The following is an 11,674-nucleotide window of genomic DNA, read 5'->3' on the forward strand; positions in this document are numbered from 1 at the left end:
AAAATGTTCCTTTTTTGAAGTTCTGATTTATTTCTTTAAAACTGTATCCCAATCCCAAATGGCCGTGAAAAAAAATCGAGTTTCTGAGTGCGAGAGCTGCCGCTACTGTAAATTTGGTCTAGCGCCCTCAAGAGTTTATTTTTGGCAAACTAAATTCTTCCGTAAATGGGGAAAGTGGTAACATGTTGAAGGCAAAGATTTTAGTTGTTGGACCATGTGAGGTAATGTTTTTATGTGCAAATGTGCCTGTTGGTTTTTTTATTCAATATATCAGATTTAGTACAAGAGAGATGGTGGTTTTCGTGAGATTTACCTCATTTTTACCATCAAATGTCATGACAACCTGTGCGGTAGTCATGACAGCACGACGCTATTCTCCCATACCCCATAGCACTGCCACTCACTGGCCGGTGGCCATGCTGGTGTCACGCCCCAACTATCGCATCGGTCCCAACTATAGTTGGGCCTGTCCCAACTATAGTTGGGCCTGTCCCAACTGTAGTTCCACAGTTGGGCTGGCCCAACTATAGTTGGGCCTTTCCCAACTATAGTTGGGACGGTCCTAGACCCGTGAACGTGGCTTGTAAACTACGCCACGTTCTTATGTCATTTCGAACCTGGCGAACGTGTCCCTCTGACTCCCTCCGTTACACACACTGGACGTTATTTTGCCCAAGTAATAAGTACTCACATATGAAGCTGTCTTGAATTCTATTTGTACGTCAAAACTTGCATTTGACGAAAATTGAGGAAAATTGAGGAAAATTCTGGCCCCGGTTCATGAAGTCCGTCCGCTACTGCTAGCTGCCATTTTCTCCCAACTGACGCATGCGCATTGCGTTTTATTTTCGTATGATTCGACGGCTGTTTACTGTCGCAGCTAAAACAGACATCGTTTTAGACAAGTTTCAAGTCCTTTCCTCTCTCACCGCACCGCACGCGGTCGCACGTGCGCCCGCGTGTGTGTGCACACACGTCGTACTGCTGTACACGAGATGAGCCGAGCAGCCAATCGTCTGCGGGGATTTTTTTTCGGGGTTGCGACATGAAACAGCCGTCAATCTGTCCAAGCGACTCAGACGCGTCCGGGGTTATTTGTCAGGGTCAGGTTAAAATCTAATTTCTACACGTTCGTATGGGTCTTTACTGATGGGCAAATTTCGTCGAAATTACACAGCCGAAACAATCGGACGGGCAAATTTAGATTTCTAGGTGAGTACTCAACACCCATACGGAATTATGTATGTCGGATCGATTTCGCCAGGTTCGAAATGAAACAAGAACGTGGCGTTGTATACAACGCCACGTTCACAACGCCACGTTCACGGGTCTAGGACGGTCCCAACTGTAAGTTCCACTGTTGGGCTGGCCCATGTATAGTTGGGCCACTCCGATCTTTTTATTTTGCGGTGTCCCAACTATAGTTTACATTGATGTACAACTGTAAAACGTTCCCTACAGCTCTGATACACGTCTGACTTTACTGGGGACCACTGAAATTAGTTATTGATGGGGCGAATCTATAGTTGGGCCACTCCAATCTTTTTATTTTGTGGTCCCAACTATAGTGTACATTGTTGTACGATTATAAAACATTCCCTACAACTCTAATACACATCTGACTTTACTTGGGACCAATGAAATTATCTATGGGTGGGGACCATCTGTAGTTGGGCCACCGCAATATTTTTATTTGGCGGTCCCAACTATAGTTTACATTGATGTACGACGACTATAAAACATTCTCTAGGCTACAGCTCTGTTACATACTGTCCGCCTTTACTTGGGACCTTTCACATTAGCTATGGGTGGGGCCCATCTATAGTTGGCCGGCCATGGCAATCTTTGAATTTTGCAAAATGTTGCTGGACAATCAACCCAGCAGCTGGACAACTCCAACTAGGCAGTACCACGTGACCGGCCAGCCTTGCGGCATGCATGCACGACGAATACACGGTGCCAGCGCCGCGGAACATTAATCCAACAAGATCTATCAATATCGTTTCTATCAAGCATGAAGCATCCGGCGCAACTCCAATCCTAACTATAGTTGGGCCGACCCAACTGCCGCACTATAGTTGGGACAGTCCCAACTATAGTTGGGACCGATGCGATAGTTGGGGCGTGACACTGGCATTAGTGGCAAATGACTGGGACCTGGACTGTGCAGGGGCAAAAATGAGGGAAAGATTTCCATATACGAAGTTCACTCAACACCCTGTGTACAAACCCTATGAGAGTGGACTGAGAAATTCTAAGTGTTTTCTAAGAAAATGCTTGTATTTTCTCACTGCTCAAATTGACTTTGATGACATGAAATTGCTATCCCTGGGGGCTTGTTAGTCAATACAGAGGAAAATTAGTGAACTTCGTATATGGAAATCTTTCCAAAATGAGGCCAACTTTACTCACTCTTTAGCCAACAAAATTCTCCAAAATTTTCATGAGGCAAAGATCAGGTCCTCAGTATGTCACCAGCCAAGACAAGTTTGATTTCTCAATTCAATTTTTAAAGGAGACTTTTCTTTAACATTTTCTAGTGATTTCAGTTTGAAGCCCAAAACAAAGGCAGGTCCATACATCATGCGAATTTAATGCGAAATTGACGTGACAAAGCCTTTGCTGCGAAATTCGCCGTAGTTAAAATGTGTTCAACTTTTGCGAATTCGCTTTCGCGCCAAGTATGAACAGATGAACCCACCTTAAGACAATAAGAGTAGACTAGGCTGGTGTGTGTCCACCGTTTTGAGAAGATTGACCCTTCAATAGTCTGGTGGCATGACTGTGGAAATGTGTAGCAATAGAGACTGGGTACCAGATGTTTCTTTTGACACAGTTGATTGATGCAGTGGGCCTACTTCTTCTTTGTTTTCATGTGCCAGTCTATTTTCTATTGCATGTTTTCTACTAATACTATCATAAGTTACGTTTTGGGACTCTCTGATCATACACAGTATTGAGATTCCCAAATTTTAGGACTAGATGCTTAGTAAGACACGTAAGACTTAGTAAAAGTACCGTGGCTATCGTTACGGCAATCAACCGTCTAGTTCCCTGACCAGACAATATTTGACGTCAGGATATTTTGGTCTCGGAACCAGACTATCAACCAAATGGTTCTCGGACTTTACTCATTTCACTAGTTTAAAAAAAAGCCTAAAAATAATTGAAATAGGTTTAGGATATGAATGAATACCTGGATTCAGAATTCAGTTTGATTTTTTTTTACATTATATTCTGCATTGCAAATGTGTGTGAACATTACTGGTCGCAGGGGGACGAAAATCACTTCCTCTGTGCATTGCTGAAACTGGTTTAATCCAAATTTGAGACATGCTTGATGACTTTTTTCAGACATTTTCTTCAGAAGCACATCCAACACAAACGTACAAACTTAGTTCAGAAACTGTGTATTACTAGCCTCCTATCTGTAATGTAGCAAGTGTTTTTCAATCAAATCACCAGTTTAATGATGCATGATTGATGCTTTGTTATTTATGATTTATGATTTGTGTAGAGTGGGAAATCAGTGATTTCCAACTTCTTGGCGGATGCAACGGAGACATCTGGAGGAGAGTACCATCCCACTCAAGGAGTACGGTAAGAAAGATTACACACCATTGGTCATCTCCATTATGTTTTCTTAGCAGTGTCTCAGTACTTGGTACTCTCAAGTCTCATACCAAGTGTTGAGAGTCCCTGTGGGGTAACAGATCTACGGACTACAGTAATTGTTTGCTTTTGTTGCCCCTAGCCCATCTTGGTGATTAGTTTTTTTTACTCTCTTCGATGTAAGTATTGTAGTCTGTGTCTGTTGTATATTGTATTCTTTTTCTTTGGCTGAATAAATAATAATAATAATAATAATATTACAAGATGTAAATTAACTTCCTCTGTTCTGTAATATTTATTCCTTTTATTATTATGGTAGCAACACCTCACTCAAAACTGTAAATTGTTTTCAAAAGGGTTTGGAAATTGTCTTTTTTACTTTTTTTTTTTTGCAGGATTCTTGAGTTTGAGAGTGGTAGTAATCAGATGGGAGCTCGATCCTCAACAGCTGAAGTGGAATTATGGGATTGCAGTGGAGACCAAAAGTAAGCTTGTTTATAGTGTAACTGCCCTCTTCATTTTTTGACACAGTTCTAAGGGTTGTTGGACTGGTTGTTTTACGTGCCAGTCTATTTTCTTGCATCTTCAGTTTTGGGACATCTCATACGAAGTATTGAGAGTCCCAAATTTTCGGACTACCAAAATTCCACTAAGAAGGTGAAATTGTGTATTAGGGGATAAAATCTGAAATGGAATACATAGCTTGCCCAATCAGACAGGGTTGGTAACAAATGAATGTCCTGAAAAGGGAGCCCAACAAAAATAACACCAGATAATAAATATGTTCGGTTTGCTTGCTAGTTTGCTATTAAAGTTGGGAAAAGAAAAGATATGTTCTTCCTTGATAAGCTACTGGTAGTTTGGTATCTACTTATATTGTGCATTTCTGAATTGAAAATCGGAAAAGAGAAGATGAAAACATTCATGTGTCTATTTCTGGTACAAGAACAATCGGTCTTGTTTGTATTTTCTGTAATAGGTTTGATGAGTGCTGGCCGGCCATCATGAAGGATGCCAATGGTGTAGTCATAGTATACAACCCTGATGTCCCCACGCATGAGAGAGAACTGGACATGTGGTAAGCTGGTCTGACTTGTAAGCAGGATATTGAAATTTAAAAAAACTTGTCATGTAGGAATATAACCTGCAAAACAGAATCCGGTTCCTTAGTAAAAATGTCACACACACGCACGCACAGTGGTGCTGGAATTTACTACCTTACGGAGACATGCACACAATAGGGAACAAAAGATTGTATACGTCTCCACAAGAACATTTCTATAGATGAATACGTCTCCACAAGAATTTCACGAAATAGATATATGGATTTTACTCAAAAACTAGGAATTTCCAAGGTAGGTTGATCCCTCGCAAATGGAAGAGTTTTAGAAAAGGGATATTTCGTCCAAATTTCAGCCCAGGAAATTAATTCTGGTTAAAATCAGAGCATTTTGAAACTGCAATTTCAAACTCGAAAACTTTACTACACGAGAACAAAGAAATGTCTCCACAAGGATACAAATTCCAGAATGTGTGATTACTAGCACCCATTGGATAAACACTCAAGTTGCGTGAACTTCCGGTTCCATTCATGCTATGCTACACCTTGTGAAGTACGCATTGTTGAATGGAAATGACGTCACACTAACAAACCGGATACAGTGGTCCAGGCAGCCAGGTGTTAGGATTTGTAATTAAAGTCATTGGCATAGCCAGACATTTTACATAGGAGCTATTAAACTTTTTCACAAAAAAAATTAAAATTTGCTGGGCGACACCTCGTCCACATGTTGCATGCCACGTGCAAGCGGGCCGTGTTCAGAGAGCATGTTGATCCGATGCGCAGCTATCCTCCCTCCCCCCCCCCCCCCCTCTTTTTTATAATTTTTTGGTTGGGGGGGGGGGTTGAACCTCTCTTGCCGCTCTGCCTTATATTTGAAAGGGTTCCTGCTGCAGTGATGCAATCTGCAGCATTTCGTCACGTCAGTGCAACAAGGTCGTAACTCGATGTCCATTGACTTTGTGTGTACATCCGGGTTATTTTAAGTGAGATACGACCTTTTGACATTCTGAAACTCGTGTTTCATGTACAGCCCATTTTTGGATATACGACATTGTTGCATGGACAAAGACTCCCAATAGATTTCAAACACTTCAATTCATGCGTACTTTCTCTGAATTTCTAACCGTTGTTTCTAGGTACAGTCACTTTGTTGTCCAGCAAGCTCTGCGTGAGGCGCAGTGCCTGATCATGGGCCATCACAAACCATCGGCCAAATCTTCATCCACTGTGGAAATACGTAAGTTGAAGTTGTCAATCTCTTTTTTTCATCGTTCATCCTTTTCTCACCTCTTCCACGCTGTCTCTCACTACTTTCCAGCATCTTAGCTTCCCTCGTCTCAAGTGATGTAGTCTTTCCTTTTCAGTCCTACCATGAACAGACTAATCCAGCAATTTCCATTGTTATGCCCCAACCCTGTTTTTTCCCAACTATAGTTGAGACGTTCCCAACCCCTCCAACGCAGAAAGTAGCCCTTTTGGGGACCCAATTTGGTTAATTACCTTAATAAAAAAAAAAAATTCAAACCAATTCCGATGATCTTCCATTTAATCCTAGCCAGAGACACCCACTACGGATATATGCAGTCACCTTTAGTGTGTGACCCCGGGTCAGGCATATCTGAGCCTGACAACCTGGGCTGCCCATATACACGTGCACAAAACAAGGTCACTTGCGGGTAGACAGTGCACGGCTTGACCACAGACTATGTATACAACATCTGTTTCCTGTCAATGACCTCCTTATTTATAGTCTACAGGCATGTCAAGATTGTGTACATATAGATACAGTGTTGTGTAGCCTCAAACCAAGGCGCTAAATATCTGGGTCCCCGGAGGGACCCCTTACTGTAAGCGTGTTAGTAAATGGGCTTTCTGCGTTGGAGGGAAATTGGGATCTTCCCAGCTATAGTTAGGAACTCCCCAACTATTATGTGGACTCCCTGAACCATAGTCCAGTCCACGCAATGAGTGATGTGTGGACTTTGTGTTTTCAGGGTCTTTGCATAGTTTCCGAATTGAATTGATCTGGACCTACCAGTTGAGTTTGGTTTCATGGTTTTGTCATATTATGCTAAATAAACAGCAGTGATGTATTAAAAGTTAAATTGTCCATTATCTATTCAAAAAATTCACAAGATGGCATTATTTACTGATTTCACTTTCTTTTCTCTGGACCCACCAGCCTCCTCCATGTCCAAAGTGCATCACATCCAGACCAATCTTGAGGAGGATGCGGAGGGAATCAGGAGGGAGTTCAATCGGTTCCTGGGCAAGTTACTGGGTGGCATGAGCCGCAAGCAGGACCAGGAGGAACTCAGTATCATACAGTAGAAACAATCAAATCCTTGAAGTGAAGACTCTCAAGATTATTACCAGTTCTCTATGATCTGGGGTCCCCACTCAGGGGCTGTTGGCATAAAGGAGCTCCTTAGTGTTGGCAACCTATTGAGTACCCCCTACAGGCATTTTTTTTTTTAGTCTCACGATTTGGCCTTGGTGATATGAATGTGGCCTGTTTTCGAGTTGTATAATAGGGGTGTAGGTGGCACCACCAACGTCAAAATAGGTTGCCCCTTAAAAAAAAAAAAAAAAAAAAAATTTCTGCGGCCAAAAATTTTGGGCAAAATTTTTGGGAAAAAAATGCAACTTTTAACAAATTTGTATAAAAAAAAAAAGGTGAGCCCCCACAAACCAAATCCTGGGTGCGCCACCCCCTTCAGGAAATAAGTCCCCCAGGTGCCCCGTTTGAATTTGGTACCCAGTGATGCCACGGATGATCAGTATTAAAATTTGTAAAACCCAGACCTGTATTAAAGGATGATCAGAACCTTCCCCAAAACCTACAGCAGTCAAGAGCACCGAACTCATGTTCAGGTGTTCCAGAGGCAAGAGTGACGAGGGTTCGAGCCCGGGCGCGGACACTTGTGCCCTTAAGCAAGGCACTGAACCATTCTTGCTTCGTCCTTCGGATGGGACGCAAAGCCGTAGGTCCCGTGTGTTGTATAAGGCCTAACGCACGTAAAAGAACCCAGTAACGCTTATTGCTAAGAGAAGGGGTTCGCCCTGGTGTTTCTTGCAGGAAGGATATGTATACCCTGCCCGTGTGACCCCTGAGAAGGGGTGTTGGTGCAGTATTCATCCAGACCCCTACAATTAGGGTCACAGCTAACGATTATTGACTGCTGTGATGTGGGATATGACGTTTTTAACACCCGAGGGGCGCATAAAAATGGCATATCCCACATTACAGCAGTCAATAATTGTTTTGTTATATCGTGCCAATAAATCAAAAAGATAAATGGTTGTAACTTTATGTCTGAGAAATGAATTAAATCACTGCGATGTAACCTTTGATAACTGAAGGTTTCGATGTCCTGCCGGACATGAGACTGAGCGTTTGGCAGTGCAGATCTCATTGCGCAAAGCTAGCGGATCGGCAGGTTCCACAAGCGTGCCCAACGCGCGCAATAAACGCAGTGTGATATCACCCTCAGTGCGTGACATACATTTTTATTGTCCAGACACGTGGCCGTCCTAGGCCAATGAAATTACAGTATCTAAGCACACAATACAACAATATTGATTAGTCTGTCAGTGCTCATATATGAATTCCTTAGGTTTTTTGTTCCCAAACCCATGGACTCTGTGCATAAGAACCCCCTCCCAATGGTTTACAAAAGTGAGTTATCTAGCCCTAATGTTCAAGGGCGCTAGTCAGAAACCATGAACCCATTACATGCCATGTAGCCAGGGATCACGACCAATGTCACGATGCTAGCAATGTTTGCAGTGCTGCCATGAACCCATTACATGCCATGTAGCCAGGGATCACGCCCAAAGTCACGATGCTAGCAATGTTTGCAGTGCTGCAAACCTTTGTGCTTTAAAACTGCTAACAGTTAACAGTTGAAAGATTATGAAAGTAGTTTATTGAGCGGGCAATATAATGAACAAGGGCAGTCCTGTGCCTTCATCCCAGTGGTTATCAGACATGGTGCAGGCACTACATGCACTGCTCAGTCTTTTGGTTCATAATAATCCTCCCGTTGTAGCTTGAGAGACTTGTAAATAACCAAACCTGTGTGGTTTTTCATTTTAATTAGGAAAGGATAACATTTTAGATTTTATCCATTTGTATATCTTGTTCGCAATAAAATAATTGTGTAAATTATAAATTTGTCATCATTTTTCATTAGGCAAGTGAAAGGATTTTGTTGTACCTTTCTACTAGCAGTTCTCCAAAAGGGCAACCGTTATTTATTGAACCTAGATTTTGTCTCTGATGAAATGTTTGTAACATTTATGACTTGAATGTGGATAGTATGTAGTATATCCTACAGTAAATGTATATTTTCACTGTGTATATTTCTTCTTGTCCATTTGACACACTGTATGACAGATTGTGTATCACTTCTACAGTAAATATATCTTGTCACCGTGTGCACTCCTTGTTTTTGCTTGAAATTCTTTGTGTTGAATCATTCCTGATTGAACAACTTGCTTTCCCCTATAGACGAATCCTGACATGATCACTGTACACTCACGAGCCCCCCTTCAATGGAGAACCCATTGTGCATGCTATTGTACACAGCAACTGCCCCTGACAGATTATCTGAACAATACCTAAGCGCAATGCTTTCGCCATTGAAGGGGGCCTCAGTGATAGCTTGCCCAGGGGCCAATTTCATGGAGCTGCTAAGCTTAGAAATTTGCTTAGCATAAAAAGTCTTCCCTGGCAAAAACAGAATTACCAAACAAATTTCCATGTGATGTATATTGCTTGTGATTGGTATTCAGCTTTTGTTTGCTTTGCATGAAAATCACATGGAGTTTTGGCTGGTAACCTGCTTTTACTAAGCCAGATGTTTTTGCGCTAAGCAATTTTTTTTTGCTTAGCAGCTCCATGAAATTGGTCCCAGATTGGTACACTTGGTTGTTTAATCAATTTGTCAACTCGGCTAAAGTATTATACTACAGCGACAATATTCCAAAATTACTTTTTAAAATGGATTCCTGGTAGAGCCTTATGTGTGCCGGGTTTGTGCAAATTTGTAAACATTTCGGGTAACAAATCCCAATTTTACTTGACAGTTAATGCCCATTGCCAGGATATTTATTGAAAGATGACTTCAAATGCTTACCACGAGAATAACAGTCAAGTGTTGGCGCTTTTTGACAAACAATTCTCGCAGAATGAGATCACTAGTGATGTTCAAAAACACTAAGGGAATTAAACATCGCAATTCATCAGCGAAATGTCCGTGTTTAACTTGCGATAAAATTCCACCTCCCTTTCTTGTGACCCAAAAAAAATGTTTGAAAAGCCCACTTTAATGCTGAAATCTGTTTTCAGGAAAATAATTGTATACACACTCTCATAGAATTTGTTTCGAGTTTAACAAAGAAATTTATTGGAACAAGGTTTGAACCTGCGACCTTAAGTGCCGTTCCGGTGCATGCTCTAGCAACTGAGCTATCCAGCCCTATGTTGGTTGTATCCCAAACATAGAATTAACTGTAGAATTAATTTTAGAATTAAATTTAGAATTAACAGCTTTACAAGATCTTAGGAACACTAAAGAACAAAATTACCTACTCTGATCGACCTGTCATGTTTTTGCATGCCCTCATATATTTACCTTTCAAAAAGTCTTGATATTAATGTTATAGAGAACTTTTGATAGCAATACACATGGGCTGGATATCGGAGGCTAGGTACCGCTGTCACTCCAAACAATGTATGATGTCAATCATTTTTTATTTTTTTTTAACAATAACCACACAAGTACGTCATTGATAGTGCTGAGTCACATTTATTATGAAATAGAGCGTACTTTGCAACCATCGGTTCTTAATAATAGTCCGTATTATTCCGGTCACTCGTGCTCAGTGAATTACCCCTGAAAACTTTGCGAGGGGTTTGTTCTTTGTCCACTAAAAATAGTCCGTGCGGGGGTCACATATTTTGCAGCAATGGAGAGTTTTGTTGAGTAATATTTTAATCCTTCAGTTCACCGGTCACTGAATGGAGTGAATTCGCTTGGTATCAGGGTCAGGGCCAGTGGCTTTTCTGTTCTATTTTTGGTCGGAATTTCATATTACTGATCGCCAATCGGTGCTGCTGGATCAGTAGGCCCACGCAAATAACTCTACGAAAAGAGTTTTTATTCTTACAATTCAACAACTAAACTTAGCTTCAGTTTCATTATATATATATATAAGTATTGGGTTACCGAAAAATATGGCAAAAACCGGGGTAAAAAAAAGGCCTCGGCAACTGAAGCGATGAGCTCGTCAGATATACGCCGGTAACGCCTCGATCCCCATCATCATGCCCACATCCCCGCCCAGTGGCATAAAGCTACTCCCTGCACGTTGCTGTTCGGTGGCTATAGTGCAGATGAATTTCAAATTAACATCCAAATATCACTCTCTTGTTTGTGTACATTGAGGGGCAAAATAGGAAAGGCCCCCAAATGGCATACAATGTTTCCACTCGATGGCAAATTCGGGGTAAGTGAGCGGCCTAAAGAAAAGATGCTCAAAAAACGTGTATTCTATAGGGTTCATGATTTTTAAATTCCGCATAAAAGGGACCATTTTATGATGTACATTATAGCCTTAATCAGAGCGTTTGTGGCGCCTCTTTTTCATGCATGACTCAGGTATTTACATGCATAGAGCCACCATTTTGGCTCCTCTCCCAACCCCAACCCCTCATTTTTTTTAAGTGATAGGTATTGGGACAAATGGGACTCACTTTTGTTATATTGGCCCCGAGAGCTAAAAAGAATCAAGAGAACTTTTGCCCATGTTTGCTGTAAAAATTACTCCGTATGATAGCTGTTCCGATGAAAAGGAAAGGGTAGGTCCTAGACACTGCAGAAAGAAAGGAAACACGACGACACGCACACCAGCGCCGAGGCCTAATTTATGAGTCGACAAACCTCAGCGGGATTTCATATTTTTGTTGTCCCCCACGAAATAAAATGCCCCTTT

At 41.6% G+C, this 11,674-nt stretch overlaps 1 protein-coding gene across 1 annotated transcript; it reads left to right on the forward strand.

Moving 5' to 3' along the window:
• The first annotated feature begins 140 nt into the window (after positions 1–140).
• On the forward strand, positions 141–9,022 carry LOC119730427 (intraflagellar transport protein 22 homolog). The gene is made up of 6 exons (XM_038203313.1): positions 141–221; positions 3,518–3,600; positions 4,008–4,097; positions 4,592–4,690; positions 5,812–5,912; positions 6,858–9,022. The coding sequence occupies exons 1-6, from the start codon at positions 183–185 to the stop codon at positions 7,004–7,006; spliced, it is 561 nt and encodes a 186-aa protein (XP_038059241.1). The 5' UTR covers positions 141–182; the 3' UTR covers positions 7,007–9,022.
• The last annotated feature ends 2,652 nt before the right edge of the window (positions 9,023–11,674 follow it).

This window comes from Patiria miniata, unplaced genomic scaffold (genome assembly GCF_015706575.1).
Source record: "Patiria miniata isolate m_02_andy unplaced genomic scaffold, ASM1570657v1 HiC_scaffold_22, whole genome shotgun sequence".
NCBI classification, from domain to species: Eukaryota; Metazoa; Echinodermata; class Asteroidea; order Valvatida; family Asterinidae; genus Patiria; species Patiria miniata.